The sequence below is a fragment of the Arvicanthis niloticus genome, chromosome 16 (genome assembly GCF_011762505.2).
Source record: "Arvicanthis niloticus isolate mArvNil1 chromosome 16, mArvNil1.pat.X, whole genome shotgun sequence".
Classification (NCBI taxonomy): Eukaryota; Metazoa; Chordata; class Mammalia; order Rodentia; family Muridae; genus Arvicanthis; species Arvicanthis niloticus.
The window spans coordinates 52813633-52836475 of NC_047673.1; the positions used below are offsets into that span (position 1 = coordinate 52813633).

Sequence of the window (22843 nt, forward strand, 5' to 3'; positions counted from 1 at the left end):
AATAAGACATGGAAACTTCTATATAGTTCGAAGCCATTGGCCTTAGGTTAGGGCAGTCTCTTAGCTAGCCCATCTAAGCTTATCCAGGATTTTCAGCCATTCTGCATGTGGGTCAGTTTCCCAGATCTCCTCTCTCTCTTTTCCTGGAAGTCCTACCACTGTTCGTCCTGCCCCAGGTCCATTGTCAGCTTTTAATTACACCAAAACCATAGTCCAGTCTGACCCAATCAGCAGCAACACAATGCACCATCCATCTCTTAGAGTTAATTTTGGGCCATGAGGGCTATCTGACCTTCATCTAATGGTCTGTGAGGAAGAATAAGCATTTACATATAGAAAAGTGGAGATTGGCCACAGAAATGACAATACCAAAATCCTGCCAGCACTTAGCTCTCTGCTGGTACAGAATTAACAACTGAAAATAAAGGGACACAGGGATCTGATATGGCTTTTCCCTAAGAGGTTCTTTCAGACCAGTTGGTTCTACCTGACCAATATAGATGCAGATATTTACAGTCAACCATTGGATTAACCCCGGGGACCCCAATGTAAGAGGTAGGCTAAGGGCTGAAGGAACTGAAGGGGATTGCAACTTCACAGGAAGAACAATATCAACTAACTTGACCACCCAGAGCTCTCAGGGAATAAACCAACAACCAAAAAGTGTACATGGAGGGAGCCAGGTCTACAGATACATATGTAGCAGAGGAAGGCCTTATCTGTTGTCAATAGGAGGGGAGGGAGGTTTCCTGCCCCTGCATAGGGCATGATAGAGAGGTGAGGTAGAAGTGGGTGAATGGGTGGAGGAGCACCCTCATAAAGGAAAAGGGAAGGGGGAGAGAGGAGGGATAGGATGGAGGGGTAACAGGGAAGGGGGATATTATTTGAAATGTAAATGAATAAAGTGATTACAAATAAATAAATTAATTAATTAATTAAGAAAAAAAGTACAGGGACACAGTTTCAAAAGATGTAAGGCAAGGTCACCTCAACAATGAAGAAAATGCTTGCAAGGTCGGGTCACCTTTCAACTTAAGAACTATTTGAGAAAGTACATGATCTTCATGATCAGCATATGTTTCTTCTTAGAGGACATATCTTTTCCTATCCAAGCCATAGCAGAATGGAAATACAATGATAAAAGAAGCAGTAGATCCCCTAAAGCAAAGAAAGACTCTGAGAAATGAAAGAAATTAGAAATTTCCAGATAAATATGTTCCATATTTGTATATGTTCTTTATTTTTCACCATATGTCACAAAAAGTACATCACGCCCAATTCTTTTAATTACTTTTCTTTTTTGTCATGTCTCTGTCTTTTCATTGATTATTATGATTAAACATGATGGCTGATTGTTTTGTTATTTGGCTTCAACTCTATGATCCACTCTTGGTGGGCATACATCTTCAGACTAAACTTTTTTGGCATGAATAAAATATATCTTGATCATTTGTTATACTTTCAGTTTATAATATGTAATTTCTCTAGTAAATGAGTCATCCATAAATTACTATATTCTTGTGTAGTTTCAGCATGTCTAGTGTGATATTTATGATGCATATTGTTAAATTATTTTTTAAGTTAAGGCTCAGGAAACATTTGCAAGATTGCAGGAGTGAAAAGATTGGGAAGTTTTCTATGATATTGTGTTTTCGGAAGCTACAGCCATGAAGTCTCACCAACATGTCTACATAAGTATGAGCAGAACAAAGACAGCTTTAACAGGCAAAACAAAGTGGGTGCAGAAAGCCCTCTAGGTATCAACCTACAATGAACTATAGGCAACTAAGGAGTATAAAGATCAGGAGAAATTTTCTTCTCTAGGGAAAAGCATACAAACTTCTTCTACAGATTGATCAGGTTATATATAGATAGATAGACATCTATGCATGTCATGACAATTGGTTAAAACAGAGGTTATGGATTTGAAAGAGTTCAAGGAAGTGCTTAGAGGGGAAAAATGGTGAAATGTAATTATAATGTATAATATTATTATTTACAATCTCAAAAATAAAAAGAAAACTATTAAAATAATAAAAAACAAAGATAATAAAATAGTTATTTGTGCTATCATATAGTAATTGTTTCTTTCTAGTAAATTCAAATAGTCCTTTATTGATACAGTGCAATTTACTAAACATTGTAATAATTTATAATAAACACATTTATACTTTTCTATCTGATATTTCTTTTAAATGCATTTATCTTTTTTGAAAAAATAAATGTACATTTTTTAAAAGTAGATATGTGTATATAGTACATGCATTATATGGAATATATGCATCACTTGCATGCATGTTGTCCATGAAAAGAGGAAGGGGTATTGGATACCTTGGACCTAAAATTATAAGTGAATAGGAAATTCCATTTTTGTGCTTACTGTCTCGATGATTATAAAGTACAATAATTCACTTGAAATATGAATTATTTTTACTGCAAAAAAATTATGGTCGTGACCTACAGTTTTATTGCAGCAAATGGGTGTTCTTACATGTGATGTTTAAATACTGCATTTCACAATACATTAACTAGGTACAAGAAACTTATTTGAAAGATTGCTTATTTGAATCTTTTTGTTACTTAATGATGACAATATGAATGTTTCATGTAAACTTGACACAAGCTCAAGTTATCTGAAAGAACAGAATTTCAATTGAGGAAATGCCTTCATAAGATCAAACTATTCTACTACATACATAGATTGGTGCCTAGCTAATATCATCAAAGAGGCTTCATCTGACAGCTGATAGGAAGAGTTTCAAAGACCCACAAGCAAATATTATCAACAGCCCAAAGAACCATACCGAAGATGTGGTAGAAAGATTATAGGAGCCAGACAATCATAGAGCCTGCATGGGTCTGAGCTAGGTCCTCTACATATGTTATGGTTGTGTAGCTTGCTGTCCTCCTGAGACTCCTAATAGTGGGAGAGGGTGTCTCTGAGGGTTTGTTTTGTTTTGTTTTGTTTTGTTTTGTTTGCCTTCTCTTGGAACTCTATTCCTCCTGTCAGGTTACCTTGATATGGGAGTTTGTTATGAGTTTTTTTGTGAATTGTTAAGAAATGCTTGGGGTCTATCCCTGGGAGATTAGATTTTTTTTCTGAAGGTTAAATACAAAAACAGTGGATCTGGGAGAGAGAGGATGTGGAGGGGGGTACTTGAAGAAGTGGAAGGAGGGGAAACTGCTCTTGGCATATAATGTATGAATGAAGAATCTGGTATATGATTTCTATTTGAAATTAGGCTGATCAAGACAGAAAGCAACACCCCTCCATGATGTCCCCATCAGTTTCTGCCTCTAGGTTCCTTCCTTATTTTAGTTCTTGAACTGACTTTCTTTAATGATGAACAGTGTTCTGGGAGTATAATCCAAGCAAACCTTTTGAGCCTCAATTTGTGTGGGGAGCCAGAAGGCAGCTATCATCCTTGCAGCCATCTTGAGCCATATACCCTGACAAGAGACTTGTTTACAATAACCTACAACAGCTGAGCACACTCTGATAACATTTTGTTTTAGATACCCAGGATTTTCCCTTGGGTGTGTGAGACTTAAAGGTGTGATTTAGAGATAAGACCTAAGGACATGACATAAAGGTGTGGCTTAAAGGCATGGCTTAGAAGTAAGACATATAAAAGGTGAGAGGCAGACAGAAGAAAGTATTAGACACTTGGTACTTGAGACTTGGAGGTACCAGCAACTAGGAATTAGGCACTTGACACCTGGAGAGAGAACTTGGAACTGGGAAAGAGACTAGCAACTTGTAACTAGGATTAGGACTTGAGACTTATTACAGATGGAATTAGGATTAGGACCTGAGACTTGGTACTTGAACTAGGAACAAGAAACTTGGTGGAGAGAAGAAGAGAGAGAAGAATAAAGGGGATTGAATCACACTCTGTCTGGTCTCCAATCGTCATGTCCATTCTCATTCTCTCTCTTGCTGAACCCCAACCCGCGGACTGAAGCAGCTTGGGGCAGTGGGGGCTCTAACAATTTAGCCCCCAAGGCTTCTGGCAGTGCAGGTTCCAACATTGATAGAGCAGTCCCCGACATTTTGGCCCCCAAGCATGGGGCAGAGCAGTTCTCAACAAATTTGCCTTGGTTATAGAATTTTGTTGCAGCACTAAAACCCTAACTAAGAAATATAGTATGAAAATGAAAAACAAAAAGGAAGAAATCCTTTGCAGTAAAAATTTCTACTGGAAGTTCCTATTGCTGTCAGTAGATACTGCAGTACTTCAACCCTGTTCTTGCTCCAAGATTTCTTAACAAAATGTGCTGTACTCTAATTGGAAAACCAATGGTTCGATTTCTCATGTGCTACATACTGACTTCCATAAATATGTGAGAAGGAATGAGCTTGAAAGCAGGCATCTCCATACAGCTAGATAAGATATATTACTATTTATTAAAGGAGATATCTGTCTCCACAAAACCACCATGAATGATGACCTTCTAGGGACTCAACACATGAAACTATCAATAGAGCTTAGATCAACATAAGAATACTGTAAAATTGACCAGAAAATGAATTAAGAAGACTCAAAACAGAGATCAAAACTTAACATCCTCCCTTGGAAGTATTATATAATAAAATAATGATCCAACCTCTGGATAGTGGTGGGAAGACATTGAGAGTGATGAGCTTATATAATAAGAAAACTTCATCTATTCTCTCTGAGGGTGTAGGTGAACACTTCCCTGAAAAATGACATTTCAAAAAATATGTCAAGAATTATTAAGAAGTTATTAAATGAACATTAAAGAAAAGGTTTGGCAATTCTATAATTTGAGATGAGATTTCAGGAGAGACTTGTGTGATGCATGGATGAAAGATGCTGCATAAACCCTACCACAGTCTTCTCTGATCATTTCAGCTCATCTGTCAATATCACCTTGTGCAGATTCTTTCATCTCACACGTAGAAGTACAAAAACTGCAAAGTAAGCATCAAATGCCAAAAGGATGTACTCTTCACTAGAGTTACAAACTGAAAATTTTACATATGAAAAGTAATTAAAATTTGACACACAAATGAATTCTATCCAAAGTATTTGTAAAAACTATTCAGAAAGTCTATTGTGATAAGCTCACTTCCCTAGTTAATGGTAGTGTTTGTGTTTAAGTTTTTCTTTTCTCTCTCAGAAAGGAAAATGATTATTTCAGAAGTTAATACCTTCTATACTATTGTCAAGGAGTACCTTTAGTGTGTTGGACCTAACATCAGGTGTTCCGAGCCCCTCCGTGTCCCCTTCACCCACAAAAGAGACATGTGAGGCAGTGTTCGGGTGGTTACCACAGCAAGGCTTTATTCTTGTATAAACAGAAGCGGAAAGACCCAAAGCCGGGAAAAGGCACTGCTTATATACACCCTAGAGTGACGTGTTCACTTCTAATTGGCTGTTCACTCATTACCCATAATATGTCCCGGGATGGGCAGTGACTTTGGCGCACTTTTTGCCTTTTGCACCTGCGTAGTTAGTTGTTTAGTAGTGGGAGGACAGGATGCCCGCGCCATCTTGTAATGGCGAATGTTGTCATGCTCACGCGGCTCCTAACAATCAGGATCTTTCAGGTGAAGTTTATACATGTATTTTTAGTGAAGGATGTCATATCAATCTTTAATTTTATCTCAGGAGTGATTTCTAGTTAGATGGGAAAACTACAGAACTTTTTTTCCCATTTAAGATTTTTTTTATTATAGCATAGTTGTCCTGTCCTTCAATCCTAGCCTTCAAGGTTAAGGCAGAAGAGCCAGGATTCTAGTCCAGCTTTGTACACATATTATGTTCAATATTAGCCTGCACCATGGGAGACACTGTCTCAAAACAAAACAAAAATATCAAAAATCTTTAATATATTGTATATGTGTCTCTGTGACTATATCCAAATCTTTGATTTGTATGTATTCTTGTGAGACAGAAATTCTTTTAATTTCATCAATGCAAGTGGATCAAATAATCCCATAGTTCTTCCCCTGTCTGGTATAGTAGCTATACTGAAAACTTGACAAGAAACTCCATGTGTATTCAAATCAAAGAGTAGCTGATCTTTTCCATGTTTGTTTCTAAATAATATGAGAAGGCCAATAGAAATAACTAAACAGTTTTAAACAGATTATATTTTATGAAAGTAATTGGTGCACTTTTTTAGCACTGTTTGATAAGAAGACCTCAGTAAGTTAGTAAGAATATTGCCATGTCTTTCTTTCTCATAATGTGAGTGAAAATAATTTATTTAATCTTGACATGTGCGTGTATGTCTATGTTGCATGAGTATTATAAATCTATGTTAAAATGAATTTCTCCAGGGGCAATATCTACATGTTTGGTATATAAGGCCATAAACATACTGAACTTTTATTGTTTTTTAATGTTTATGATTTTGCTCATTTCAACCAAAATATCACTATTCACTGTGATATTTTTGAGTGCTTAAAGGAGATATTTAAAGCTTAAATCAAGAGAAATCATGTAGAAAAGGTCCTGATTATCTAATTAAATGGACTGCATAGTGGCTAAAGAGTGGTCAATGTCAACTAAGAGCAAAGTGTTACTAGAAAGGAGGAAAAATAATCCCGGCTAAAGCAGTGACTTGGTGGTTCCCAGCACCCACATCAGATGTCTTATAACCTTCTGCATATCCTGTCGCAGATGATCCAATGCCATCTTTGGCTTCTGTAGGAAACCGTGCACACACACACAAGCATCCATAAAAATGCACATAAAATAAAAATAAAGTAAAACTTTAAACAGGTAAAACAGAGTTTAAATTTAGTAGAACAAGAGATATTTTTATCTAGTACCAGCTACTAGATAAAATGATGGTGGAGAATTATGTACATGTTTTTTTCCACTACTCTTCTTTTACAAAGTTTCTTTTGATATATTTTGCTAATTCTTTGAGAATTTCATGCCATATATTTTGATTGCATTCACCTCAACTCACCCCCCAATTTCTTCCAGATCTAAACTATCCTCTGCACCTCAAAACTTTGTTTATTTGTTATTATTTATTAACTTATTAAACATCAGACAGCGCACTTCTAGGGCTTCTGTTTCTTGTAATGTTCTTGCCCCAACTTCTGCAATATTTCCTAAGCATAGGGGTTTTGTATATGTTTTGATTGAAAATGAACATCCACTATTAGTTGAATTTCTGTATTCTGACCAAAGTGGCTTTCTGTTATAATCTCTGCCTACTGCAAAAGAAAGCTTCATAGGAAGGCGTGAGAGTTCTATTTATATATTTATTTGTGGATGTAGACAAGAGTATTTAGAATGCAGTTGAATATGGTTGGCTTCTCATTCAGGTTCCATGGCCATATATATATATATATACTTATTTGTAATTTTAAATAAACAATAAATAATATAATTTCCTATAGCCTTTTCAAACATTCTTTGTGTTGTTTTACCCCCTCCTCTCTTCTCCCCATTTAGTGTCCTCACTTGTTCCTCCCCATTTATGTCTTTCCACCATTTTTACTAACCATGGTCATCCAGTTTCAGCTTTCCGAGTTTCTACTCCTTCAGCTCTAGAACATTTTTATGGTACATAGCCTCAGTCTTGGAAATGGGTGGATTAACATTCTCCAGTTGACTGCTAAGCACAGTTTCATACGTAAGCAGAGGAATAAGAACGGGCACCAGCAAATACAAGATTAAAATACTCTGGCTTAGTTCATATGGTAGTAACTTAAGAGCCTAATTTAGCCATTCAAATTCTAAAGGAACATATTTGCTTGTATTTTTTAAATTTATATTCACCTTTAAAATACTTCACGATTTATTATCAAAAGGGTAATTGTTGTGTTTCAAAGTACTCTCAAGGCCTTTCATGAATAATTTAATATAACCTATTGGAAAAAGTATAAAATTTATTCAATTTGTATGAACTTCATATATTATTTAATTCTGACCCTTTGTATATTTTATACTATTGTTACCTTGAAGAAAATGAAATGAACCCAGAAATTATTTCAACTGTTAGAAATAATATTAATATGATATTTATGAACTCTCCGTCACTTTGATACATATACATACACACATACACACACATGTGGGTGTGTGTCAATATATATTGAAAGAGAGAGAGAGACAGAGAGACAGAGAGAGACAGAGAGAGACAGAGAGAGACAGAGAGAGACAGAGAGAGACAGAGACAGAGAGACAGACAGACAGCAGACAGACAGATGCTTAGTGATTCTCCTCATTCCTTAGTATTCTGAATGCTTGGACTATAGTCATACAAGTATAACCATACTCATATGCATTTATAATTTTTCTGTTATCATTCTCAGGAAGTAGATTATCTAAAATGATCATTAAAGACAATTTAACAGTGATTGGGGAAAGGTTTTGAACAGATTTATAGACTCTAAAATTGAATGATAAAATACTCCAAGTCGTTGATAAGGAGACATTTTAACTCTTGGATCTTAGCTGATAAATAATCTAGCAAAAACTGAAACCATCAGAGAGATACTTTCTCATAGCAATGAAGGGAATCGTACAGACAAAGAATAGTGGGAGGTGGCAAAGCAAAGAAATGCACACTATAACTGTTATCACTCTTAGGAAGTAGATTGTCTAAAAATGATCACTAAAGACAATTTAACAGTGATTGGAAAAGGGTTTTGAACAGAGTTATAGAATCCAAAATTGAATAATAAAATACTTATTTTAGCTATTGTTCAGTAGGCTCTTTCAAAGGTGAGAGTTCCAAGATGATAGATATTAAATATGCCAGTCTTATACCATTAAGCAGATGTAACCCATAAAAAATGAGCTAGGCTTGCTGACAAAGAATGTATAGGCCAGTGTACTACTTTCTCCCTCAACACATAATCTGTTACTTTCCTATTATTCACAAATATATAAAATATATGATATCCTAGTCTCTTCATTCTCTCACTATGAAGGAATGCTGAATTTTCCATAGTTTTACAGAATCGAAACTGGAGAAAAGGATTACAATTTCTGGATTCCTGTTGAAGGCAGCAGGAAAGAGAGGGGTATGTCTCTAGAGGAGTAATGATGCTAAAGCCTTCACTTGCTTTACAAAGGCTGAGTCTGCTCCTTCTTTGCAGTGTTCCCTCTTACCTTTCTCCATTTATCTTTGCCAGATTCATTCAGAAAGTTGCATTTTATTTTGTTTTGGTGGATGGATAGGTGAGGGCACACCCTCATATAAGCAGCGGGAGAGGGGACAGGATAGAGAGTTCATGGGGGGGGGATGGGAATGGAAAAAGGGGATAATATCTGAAATTCTATTATGCTACTCTGAATTCTAATTATTTTATTCATATTTTATGTTTTCCTGTATTTTGACCAATTCATTCCTATTCTCTATTTTTTTGTTTATGTGTTTACTTGGATCACATTTGAATGATCTAAATTTGTTAAGTGGTTTCAGAATTACTCTGTTGAGTTGTATATCTTGAATTTCATCTAAGTTATTTTTCTTAGAAAATGTAACCATGAGCTGGAATTCTCTGGGGGAACAATGTTGTCTTAGATTATCTTACTGTTTGTGTTTCTGTGACAGAGGTGGGCGTGTGGATTTAAGAGGTTTATCTTTTGAAATGTCTTGCTACCTTACCAGCATGGAACTCTAAGATAGGTTTGCAGAATAGTTGGCTTCGGGGAGAAAAAAGAGGTGAACTGATACTGTGGAATCAAGGTGTAGTGTGTGGAAGAGGTAGATTGAAGAATCCAGGGCCATAAAGTAATTATGATAGGTAGAGTGCAACTTGAGGAGAAATCAGTGAGTTGGCAGAGTAGAGGCTAAGTCATTTACACAGATAAGGGCAGATGTAGCACATGGGGAAACCATGGTAGGAAAGACTGGAGGCAGAATGGTTATAGTAGGGACATAAGAGATTTGTGGGTGGGGAGTCACTTATGAGGAGGGTGGAATGACTGAAAGTCCTCTCTTTCTGGCTGAGGTATGTGGAATTAGAAGAGGAGTAGGATAGGAAACACATGGGGCAAGATTACTCACCAGCCCGCCCTCAAGAGACCTCATGGGGTAATAGTCCCATGTTTTATTTTTGGTTGAGTTTTCTGCTTCACTCAGTAGTGGAGGTGAGAAAGTTATTAATATTCAAATGTTATAAAAAGATTTTTAAACTATTCATTGAAACAAAGGAGTGTGCCTTCTCACTGAGGTATCGTTTTTGTAAGATGATCATGCAATTGTTTTGAATATATAACTTTATACATTTTATTATATAAAGATTTAATAAGAACACTTTCATCAAGGTAAATAGACTTTTTACCACTGCCCTCATATGCTACCAGTCCTGTTTTTATCTTTCTATTTATCCATGATGGATGTGTGTGTGTGTGTGTGTGTGTGTGTGTATGCATGTGTTTGTGAACTAATATTAGTAGTATTTGAAGAACTCCAATTACACAACTAATTCTCATCTTTTGATAATTAGCTTTTGAGTTTATTTGGAAAGATTTCCTGTGAAATTTGTTGGTTTTCATTGTATGGAAGCCAAAAATCAGGAACCAAATCCAAATCTTCAATAAGCAGTTTTATTTAGGAAAGTGGTAAGCTTAGAGCCACAGGATGTTCTTTCATGGAAGTGAAGTCTGAGGAAGGCAGAATATTAATCAAATTTAGCTAGAGGTCCTATAGTAGGTAGCTGGAACAGGTGCATAGCCTGATATAATAGATGGAGTCGGAAAATAACAGCTACCAATGATGTCATAAATCTTAGTAGCCAAATATAGTACTTTCTACATGTCTGCAAATAGCCTAAACCCTTATCACACATTCATGCATTGTGAAATAAACATCTTTTCTTTACAAAATAAATCTGTATGTTTTCAAGGTGCTGTCTCTCAGGTTAATTAAACCACAAAGAGGTTATAATCTGTCATTTTATAATGTAGAATAGATCCCTCAGTTTCTTGATATATGGGTGGAAATATTAAGCACTGAACCAAGAGGTATATTTAATTCTACTCAGCCACCTCTAGCATTGTTGTATTAGGTTGAATTTTTCATAATGCTTCTCTTAGAAGCAATATTTTAGTAGTAACACACAATTGGCATATTCAATTTTAACTATGCAAATAAATCTACATGCTTATAATAAAAATGTGTCATTATTTTCTGTACTGAATAATAGAGTAGTATGTAGCCTAATGAAAACTATAGATTTCCACTTATAATGAGATTAGCTGGTAGGAATCTATTTTATAAAAGAAATTCTATTAGTATTTATCATATTCCATTTTGGAAGATTATGTGATATATCAATAAAGAATAACATAGGATTAAATACAATAGTACACTAACATCTCCATCAATCCTCAACACAAGTAGAATATATTTAGAATGACTTTTTGGATTATAATAACATATGGAGTCTTCAGTAACAGATATAGCAATGTAGTAGTCAAGTATATATCTTCAAATTTATTGAATAAAACATTATTTAAATGATAATGTTTTTATTTAAGTACAGCAGAATTGGCAAATAGTATTTGTTGCCCTGACAAGTATGGCTTTGGAATTAATATGACAGGGGCCACAGGGATAAAAGAAATGACACACACACATACAGAAAAGATGGACATAGTTGGACCTCTCTTCCTGATGTAACAGTAGCCCAGGGACTCTGCATATTTATTTTGTACAGCTGAAGAAAGAAAGAAATTTGTTAGTTTCTGTAGGACATTTCTTCAAGGAGCAGCCTCAGATGGAGGCATACAATACAAGAGGAGGAAATTGTGTCTGATCCTTTCTGTAAACACTGTCAATATCCTTGCTAAGGTCAGGAGAGAACCTTCCTGTTCCCTGGACCTGACCTGTGGAAGGCTCACCATTCCTGTGCATCTGAGGCAGTGGTTTCCTCATGTCAACAACCCTCATTCACTCAGGCTTTCGTCTGCTCTCCACAGCAGACTTCTATGTTCATGTTTTGTAATGGAGAAGTCAAAATGACTGAAGATGGGTTTTATATAACTGAAGATATATTAGGTTTGAAGCTAAGAAATGCACTCAAAAGACTTGTGACTGAATTTAATCACATTTAATATTGCAAAATTGGTTGTCAAAATTCTAATTAAATATCAAACATTACCTCTTTTTTTCTATGCTCCTCACTTGTCCTCCTGCTATTAGAGCATCTGGTAAGTTTTTAAGTTTCTTAGGCACTTCCTGATAGTTTAGTATTTTACCAAAATGAGCTTATAATTTTGCATGTGTCAATTTATAGAGACCTCTGAACACCTGGACACTCCCTCTACTATAAGACGTTGGAGCATCTGTTCTTCCGCCTTCTGGCCCAGGGTCATCTGAAAAACCTTAGTGCTGCAGAATTATTAAGGGCTGATTACTCTGTCTAGGCAGATATAATCAGTCGACTATTCTGCAAGTGTGTCCTTTTCTGGACAGTAATTTGTCTGTAGATGGAAAGAGGCAATTCTTCTCTAGTAGCTGTCTCACCACAACTGGAGTAACTCCAAAGATGCTCAATTTCTTCTTAGAATTCAATACAGGAAGCTGTCAGGAGCAGACAGGTCTCTAATCAAAATGAACATTAATACAGAAATGCTTTAGAAGTTATGCTTTGTGCTTCCCACAATTATAGTTAACTCAGTCATTCTGGATTTCTGATGGGATTGAAAACTTATAGTCTCATAGACAATCCTGGCTATTTACCTTGAGAGAAAAGATCTGAGTGGATGGTTTTCAGCTGACATTCATTCTAAAGCCAAGGAAAAAGCCAGATTCAGAACTAAGTGTTTTAGTTAGGACAGATGACAGAGGTTCTGGTTAGTCAACAAAATGATGGACTGGGTATTAGGACTATCTTGTACCTCACTGGTACAAATAGGCATAATTATACTCTAAATGTATTTTGAGAGAAAAGTTTTATTTTAACAGGAAGGGTGCTATGTAGGAGGAGCTAAGGTGGGAGGAGTACTGAGAGGAAGAGAAGGAGTAAGAAGAGGAGGAGAAGAAGGAGAGGAGAAGCTAGGTGATGAGAGAGAGAAAGAGGGGGGAGACCGGGAGGCAGAGGTTCACATATCTCCACCAGTCAAAGATAGTTGATATATCTATGTTGGGTAGTGGGTTACACCTCTTATTGAGCATTACCAAACTTATAAAGCCTTTGATTAACATTTTTTAAAAAGTGTATAAATGCGAAAAGGAAAAGGGGGCATGGGATAGAGGTTTTCTAAGGGGGTGGGGAGAATGGGGAAAGGGGATGGCATCTGAAGTGTAAATAAAATATCCAATAAAAAAAGAAAAAAATGTGCATGTGTTTCAGTGTTTTTCCTTTGACCTGTACTGTCTCTTCAGATTTATTGATAAATTGTGTTTTATTCAGTATTTTTAAAGAGGTTAAAGTTTAAGATTCTTCTTCTTTCAGTGATTAATTTTATAGACAGGTAGTAACCATGATAAGTTATCCTTTGAGCTCATCTGAAATATAAGGTAAGACATTAGGAGAATGTTACCTTATATAACACTCCTTCCTTCTTGACTACTTTATATATGGTATACTTAATTTTTCATATATTACACAGTAATCAATAATTAACAGATAATCATTTTATCTTTCTTTTTACTCATTTAGCTAATAAAATGGTATCAACTCTGTTCTTCCACCATAGTTTTGCTTTTTACTATTTCTTGTGTTCTTTTGCGTTTTCACTGTTGATTGAAATGTCTGTAGTTCATTCCATACATTAAAAATAGAAAAAAAATCCCCTTGATTATATATTTTCTGTTACAAATTTCTGTCTTCACTACTCCAAAATGGTAATTTCTATACATCTGCACTCCTTTTTTATTTATTGTCTTTTTTTGTTGCTTTTATAATAAAGAAAGAATTATAGGGTGTTTAGCCATCAATTGCCACTGATTGCCATGTCTGCATCCAGTGTTTGGTTGCTATCAACACAATTCTTTTATCTATATTGTTTTCAGTTTCACATGTGTATTTTGACACTAAATTTAATTTTCATAATTTTCCAACAAGTCAATGGTGCATTATTTGAAGACCAGTGTTGTTTATTAATATACTAACAGAATCTTAAATTGCTTTGAAGAGTAAAAGTTCTATTTGAATATTTTATGTATATCTTTTATTTTTATATTTATACATTTTATATCTTTAAGTAAATAAATTTTTAAAACTTAAATGTATTATTTATTATATTTTATAATTCTTCTTATTAATATATGACGTTTTTTAGTTTTTTGATACCACAATTTTGTATTAGTTGTTGGATCCGTGGAAAGTTGGCAGAAAGTTCAATGATATTTTGTACTTCTCAAAGAATGAGTAAAAATAAAACAAACAAACAAAATATCCTAAAGTTATAAAATAACATTATACATTCCCAAAATAAAGAATAACAGCATTCAAAGTCTATACTATATACTTTTATGTTATGTTACACTTTTACATTATTTAATATTTGCACACTCTCTTGCTCTATAGCCATTTTATCCTGTCTGATGCCAATAAACATAATTATTTAGTCTTCTCTCACTGAAAAAGAAATCAATGAGCTAGATATACTTTATGTAAATATCTCTTGAATTTTTAGTGATTTCTACAAATATTGAATTTATTAACATAGTTTCTATGTTAATATTGCTAACAAGAAATAAAATATTCTAATATTACAATATTACTTAACCTACTTAATCTTAATCTACTTCTTCTACTAAAATTAATCTACTGAATTTTCCAGTACTTAAAAATTATATATATATATATATATATATATATATATATATAAAAATATCCCAGAACTTACAGCTAAAGCACTATCCTGAAATACTATTCTTCATGAAGCTGTTTATGATCTATTATACATAAAAAACTCAGGAATTTATAACTGTTTATTTTTAAACCTTTAAATTGGGTCATTTTAACATTACTTTTTAAAGGTAACACATAGCCATGCGATTGGATTGGTAATTTCTATTGTTATTACTAAGTCTCAAAAGAAATTATAGCTTCATTGTTAAAATTTATCATTACTGAATGTGTCTCCACTCTACAGCCTAAGGAATTTGCATTCACCCAAATTTAGTAGCTACAGGATTCTCCTTTCTCTTTTCCCCATTCAACATATATTTACAACAATTTGATTTTTTGAGTGTTCCACTTTTTAAAATGTACTTATGCTCTCTCTCTCTCTCTCTCCCTTCCCCCCCCCTCTCTCTCTCTCTGTGTGTGTGTGTGTGTGTGTGTGTGTGTGTGTGTGCAGCTCATGCACTTGAGTGTAAGGTATATGCCCCTTGCAGAAGGTACAAGAGTGGAAGAATGTAAGGTACAAGCTTGCAGAAGCCAGAGGAGGTTGTTGTGCATCTTCTTATATTCTCTCTTCCTTGTTCCCTTTAAATTTAGTCTCTCATTAAACTTGGAGCTTTCTGTTTGTTTTGGTTGGACTGAGAACCAGTGAGATTGAGCCTGTCAAGTCTGAGTATCTCTGCCTCCCATTTCTAAGTTACTAGCAAGAATAATCATACTTAGCTTTTATGTGGTTGGTGTTGATCCAAACTCAAGTCTGCACACTTGTAAACAATCTGATCCACTCCACTGATCAATCACCTCAGTCCCTCAACAGACTTTCATAAACTGAAATCATGGAGCAGTTATTAATTTTTTATTTTCAAGCTCTCATGCACTATAACCATTAGATATTTTTTAATGCCCAGAAGCGTAATTATTAGCAGCCCTGTCTTACTTCATGATGGAGAAAGCTATAGAGAATAAAAAACACTAATGAGCTAGATTTGTTTTATATAAACAAGTTTCTTAAATGTTAGTTTTCTGTAAAGTCTGACCTAGGTCCTCTGCATATGTTATGACTGAGTTTAACTTGGTGTTTTGTGGGACTCCTAACAGTGGGGTAGGGGCTGTTTCTGATTCTTTTGCTTACTTCTGGGACCCATTGCCTCCTAATGGGTTGCCTTTTCAAGCAGGATGGTATGTGCCTGATCTTATTGTAGTCCGATATGCTGTGCTTAGTTAATGTCCCTGCAAGGCCTGTTCTGATGAGGGGCAGAAAGGGGGAGGGACTTAAGGGAGAAGGTAAAATGAGGGGAAAAATCTAAGGGAAGAAAGAAGGAGAAACTGTGGTCAAAATGTAATATGTGAGAATTTTATAATGTTACGTTTTTGATCTTAGCATTACAAAATCTAATCATACAGTTTGAATCATATTACAATATGAAAAAAAGAATCTTCAAAATGACAGTGAAGAGCAGTATAGATTTTCTTAGTGCATGTCTTTTAGTTATAACTAACCCCTGAGGTAGGCGCTGTTTATAGTTTTTACATGGATTACATTAAGGGCTTACCAATTGTTTAAAGCTTTGAATCATATATGAATGAGAGAAGTTATGGTGTTAAAGTTTTCCTGATCTTTATTGAATCTTTATTCTCTGAGAAGTCAAAAATCATATGCTACATTGCAAAGGCAGAAGGACAGACATTGTCTGGAGAAAGTATTTGCCCTTGGATAATGTACTTGAAATTCAAGTGACTAGCATAGAAATGGTCCTTAAGTGCATCTGCATGGGAAGGGATCTGTTAAGAATGCAACAGTAAAAATATAAACTTGCACTCCTGGGGCATAAACATGCTGTGAAAAACATAACAGAAGAAAATGTAGTGTTGAGTTACCAGGAACCAAGAGTGTATGAGGAAAATAATTTTGTTACCATGTCAAGTATTTATGAACAAGGTCCAGTCTAGAAAAATGCCCATGAAGAAGAAAATATACCATGGCACAAATGTACTGAATACCCAGCAATTATTGTACAGATGAAATAAGAATATCCACAGTCTACATTTGCTTTAGTGGAAGATATGAAATATGAGATTTTATTAGAAGATTCAGGGGATAATTGTTCTAGTTTAAAAGATTATCTAAATCCTAATTTCTTATAGACAAATAATGAAAAACAGGCATAAATTATTCTTTGCAGTGTAAGAATTGGCACCAATACTTTAATTTACTGAGTTCTCAATACTAAGGAATTACTACTAAGGTATGAGCTTTTGTGGCTTTGTTATTGAAAATAGTTTTTTTCATACAGTATATTTTCATTATAGTTTTGACTCCTTAATCTCCTCCCTAATCTTTCCAGAGGATCAAACTTCATGCCTCACTCTCTCTTTTTATTTTTATTGGTTATTTTATTTACTTACATCTCATATGTTATCCTCCTTCCTAGATTCCCCTCTGTAAACCCCCTATTTCATCACTCCTGCCCCCTGCTTCTATGAGTGTGTTCTTCCATCCTCACACCCACTCCAGCCTCAGCACCCTAGCATTCCCCTACACTGGGTTCTCAAGTGTCTACAGGACTAAGGGGCTCCCCTCCCATTGATAATAGATATGGCAGTCCTCGGCTATATATCCAACTGGAACCATGGGTACCTCCATGTGTACTCTTTGGCTGGTGGTTTAGTCCATGGGAGCTTTGGGGAGCATGGTTAGTTGATATTGTTGTTCTCCCTATGTGGTTGCAAACCCCTTTGCTCCTGTGTTCAGTCTGATTGTTGACTGTGGATATCCACATCTGTATTTGTCAGGTTCTGGCAGAGCCTTTCAGGGGACAGCTACACTAGGCTTCCTTCAGCAAGTGCTTCTTGGCATCAGCAATAATGTGTGCAGATGGCATAGGTCCCTAGGTGGGGCAGTCTCTAAATGGCCTTTTCTTGAGTATCTGCTTCACTCTTTGTCTCTGCACTTTCTTTAGAAAATAAAGAAAGCAAACAAAGTAGAATGAAACAGTGGAAACACTTAAACAAGAAAAAATATTGCAGAAAAATAATATTTACACATTCTTTGTTTAATATAAATTAGGGACGTCTTATTGAATCAAGCAGAGAAATGAAAAAATAATCTCTAAAAGTAGACTTATTATATTGTCTATATTTTCTACTTCTGAGCAAATAAATATTAGCACATTTACTCTATGGACCATTAAACTAAAGCATAATGCACCTGTGGTTTAATAATCCATTGACAATACACCTGAATACTACATTTTAAATAACCATTTTTATTTTAGTCTTAATTTAGAATTTGGAAAAAATTTTATTGTTATATTTAACTATTTGTTAAGTATACTTTACAAGCATATTTCTGCAAATTTATTGATTATTGAAACATCTATTTCTTGATGTGATTATCTAAATATATTCAATATTTAGTGGCTTCATGAAGCCAAATTTCAGTTGGGCAGTATAAGTCAATTTGAGTTTCTCCTCATCTTAAAATGGAAAAGTTTAATACCAATGCACATATTATATTGAATGGGTAGTCCTGGGGGCATGCAAACAATTTTCTATACTCTAAATATTCTTTAATTACTTGGGCTCTAAATTTTTCACTGGATATAATTTATGCTTTGCCATCTTTCATAATTTATTTGAAATAAATAAATTCTTTTAATTTTGACCTGCAATCAAACTGTACACTTGTTGTCATACATTATTTATAAAACTTCATACTCTTGCTTCTCCTAACAACACATCCAAAACAATATCACAAATCATAGCCATCAATAGTTACATGAAGTTGATATGTAACAAACAGCAAAAACGATAGACAAAGGTGAAGTCTATTAATATGGCTATCTATTAGTGATTTTACAGATAAATTGTGGCATATACATGAACTAGAATAATATTTAGTGATATAGAGGAATAAAGTAGTAATTCATACTATATAATTTTAAATCTCTAAAATATTATACATCATAAAATAATTGTCTCAAATTATCACATCCATGTTTGCTCATTGAATACACAATGCTGAGACAAATGACTAATAGTCATCTTAATCAGAAGACAATAAATGGTTGATATTTAGTATCTTAAAACTGTTGAGACAGTAATCATTTATATATACACTGCAAAATACTGATTATAAACTTTAAAGTATTGTTCATATATTATGTATGAATGTTTTAATAAACTTTTAGTCCTAAAAGTCACTACATCATGTATTTTTGTTGGAAGTCACTGAGTGACAACCTAAACTCATTGCTTGCAATGGTATGCAGAAGCAAGCCATAGATGAAAACACAGCATGTAAGCACCTCTATGATACACTCAGACCATGCACTCAAATAGACCAATTTTATTTGACATAATATAAACAATTACCTTATCTCTTAATACTTGATGAAGGTAATTGTTTAAATGGCTCCAGAAGCTTGGGTAGTATATTTATGATAGAAATGGGTTACGTATTATTGTCCATTGGAATTCCTAGGGATTACATAGTCTTAAGTCTGTATTAAACAATGCTGACTTTGTACAAATCAGGTTAAAGCCATACTGCAGATTTTATTTAGTATCCAATGAATTACCAGTAGTACTGAAATCTTTACCTATAAAGATCTAAATGCTTTCACTATAGCAACCAGCATCTATGTAAAGTAAATAAAGTTTCCATCAATATCAAATATAGTAGTATGGTACGACTTCTTATTTTCCATATTTACTAAATTAAAAAACAGTGTTAATCTTTCCATTTGTGCTTTTCTTGTCAACAGGAATTCCTGGAAAGGATTTGTGTGCGCAAAGACTTTAAGTCTATACCAATGTGGGGAGTTTGAAATGTTTCAAGTTCAAAGACTAATTGCCTTAGGCTTGCTCAGTGTCCTGAATAGCCATTCTATGACAACGTCTATTCGAGAAATGACACCCTTTGGCTAATAGATTTAAAAAAATAAACTTTTGAAATCTATTATCTTTTCCTCATCACCATCTTTAACCAACTCAAAAGCTAAGAAGGTCATCAGATAGCATCAGTATCATAGACCTATGATTAAAAATTTTATGCTTCGTGTTTTCACCACTTCTGTGATATAAGAAATGTTTATTAAACTTTCTCTTTTTTTCTGATTTTAAATGTTTCATGAAAGTATAAAACTTCATAAAGCTGATTCCATGCTGTACATGGTATTTGGGATAATATTTTTTTTAAGTTGTGAGGCCATGGTCACTCAAAATGACTCCAGAATAAACTATTATTTATTCCGTTCCACGTGAGAATAGTAGTTTGGGATTAACTTTCTTATATACTTTCCAAATATCGCATTTTATGAATTTTTAACTTCTGAGTGGAATGTGTGAGGCAGAACTAAGCTGTGATTCTGTCTGAGTTACATAGTTAGAAGTAGACACAACTATCTATAGAATGAAAATATTAGGAAGGCTTATAGACAAATACAGTAAAATCTCATGAGCATACTTATCAAGAGTAAGACAAAGAGGTGATGGGTGTGTATATAATCAAAATATATTATTTATATGCATAAAATTATCCAAGTTTAAACAACATACCACAAAATAGAACAATCCTTTTTAGAGTCTAATTATGTTTGAATAGATTTAGTATCTCCCTTAACAGAATCATGAAAACTATCTCTCTTCATTTTTCCACTCTTCTCTGTAGCTTTAGATCCTGCCAAGGACCCATGCTTAAAGACAAAATGCAGCCGCCACAAAGTCTGCATTACTCAGGATGCCCAGACTGCACTGTGCGTCAGTCACCGGAGGCTCACACACAGGTAAACATTCTAAATTAAACCCTACTAATAGAACAGTTTTACTTGCCATGTTATAAATAATTACCAATGTCTGTTAATACTTGATAAAGGTATTTGTTTAAATGGTTTCAGGGTTAAACACTATTGTCAATTGGAATTACTAGAGATTACTTAGTCTTTAAGTGTATTATGAAAAGATGACTTTGCACAGATACAGGTAAAGTATTTTATCTGAATAGTTATGTTTTTGTCAAATGTAAACAACAGTTGCAATCTGCATACCTCTGTAAGTGAGGTCCAGTGAAAGCTCTTAATTTTACACTCTGTGAAGAGAAAGATACTTTATTGGGATGGGGGACAGGAGGATGAAAATGCTAGGCTATTTCAGAGAATAGAGACCAGTACTTGGTGGGAAAAGCCTTGACAATTTTATTGGTAGCAGTCGGAGGGGACAAGGAGCCAGAAAAGCTAGGATGTGACAGTGGGAACTCTAGTGTATTATAGCCTATTTGGCTTAGTTGGGAACCAGGAGCGCTTTGCCTAAGGTAGTTGACCACTGAGTGTGGATAAAGTAAGAAGTGGCTTCTCAGACAAACAGAAAGCTGCCTTAAAAGATGCCTGCAGAATGTTGAGTTTCGGATTCTGTTTACCCAAAAGCAATCCTCTGCTCAGCACTCAAAGTCCTGCTTTGTTTAGCCTAATCTGTCGTTAAGTCATTGTCATCAACACTGTCCTGTTTGAACCTAACTTCTACCACTTATTCTTGTTTATAGCTATGAACACATCTCAGTGTACATCACAAAGTATGTATACTTAAAGAAAAAAATAGTTTGTGATTGTTTATGATAAAAGCTTTAAAATCATAATATGGAGATGTTGAACAATATTAAAAAATATTTTCCTTAAGAATCATTCCTACTGATAATGTACTTGCTGCTATACCTTTAAGCAGACATATTCCTTGGCATTGACTGGGTTAAAAACATCATAGTATCATAGTTCCCATTATCCTTGTATGGTTTGTTCTACTTTGAGAAGAGTCATTCACTTACAAATAGTCTGTGCAACATGGTACTAAGACTTAAAGACTAGCAGTCAACATTATCTCAGTGGAACTAACCAAAGGCAAGAAGAGATATAGTATCCTTATTACAATCAAGGAATCCTATTTATATCTTTCTTTGTAAAAGTGGATTTATTTATGTATTAGCTTTAAATCAAACTAACAGAGGAACATTGTTATAAGCATAGTTTTAGAAAAAAAATAAAAATGTTTGCTTTAGTAGACCTACATACAAATATATTAAAGACACCGGCTTCAAACTCCTGATTCTTCAGATGTGAGGAATTAGGAACATAAATTTGATAACTGCCAAAGGTAAAAAGCAGAATTTATGTCCAACCTGGACAACTTAATAAGACCCTATCTAGACTAAAACATAAAAAAAATGACCTGATCCAGAGCTTACTGGTAGAGTAGGTAGGATATGTAACTAGCCACAATGAAAAACAACAGCAAAAAAATACATCAAGAGATGGAGAAAATGAATATTAAGAAATAAAAATGAGTTATATACCCACCAAAATGCAAATATTTATTATGTTTAAATAATATGTATTATATATTTATTATATATAATATTTATTATATATTATATATTTATTATATATAATATTTATTATATATTATATATATATATATGCCTTGTTCTGATTGGATTAAAATTTTTATTATATAATGCCAATTTTATAGTGCCAGATACTTAGAAGCAAGGCAAATGGGAAAAAATATGAAATCCTCATGGTCTACCTTGAGATATTTGTATGTCATATTGGTATAGTAACTGCAAAAATTAAAGAATAGCTTTGAAAATTTTTAAATCACAAGTATATGATATCAGTGTTTTAGAAAAATTGACAAAATGAAAGAACAGAGTTACCAGCATACATTGTCTATCAGTCATGACTGCTGTCTGTTATAAATAAAGCAATGGAAATCCTGTAGTCTAGACATTTTGTCATTGACCTGTTTTCCTAGGATCCTAAAGATTTCTGAATTTTCTGAAGGTTTTACCATTAATCTTCATAGTTTTAAATACTAGAATTTCATGTGTGAAATATAAAGAGTTTGACTTGAACAATAAGTAAACAATGGTGTCAAAATGCTTTCAAATGAGATTCAGAACCTATGTTGCAGAGAATGGATCAAATCATTTATTTATAAGCAAGAACTGGGCCTAGAGAGACTTCTCAGTAGTTAAGAGTAGTTTTCTGCTCT

The 22843-nt window shown here is 34.3% G+C and overlaps 1 protein-coding gene across 3 annotated transcripts in view; it reads left to right on the top strand.

Moving 5' to 3' along the window:
- Nucleotides 1-22843, top strand: part of Spock3 (SPARC (osteonectin), cwcv and kazal like domains proteoglycan 3) — a 348872-nt gene that overhangs the window by 135827 nt on the left and 190202 nt on the right. For all 3 annotated transcript variants that reach the window (XM_076914195.1, XM_076914194.1, XM_076914196.1), the window contains exon 4: nt 20472-20586. In XM_076914195.1, coding sequence (XP_076770310.1) covers nt 20472-20586 — 115 coding nt within the window. The remainder of the gene's footprint in view (nt 1-20471; nt 20587-22843) is intronic.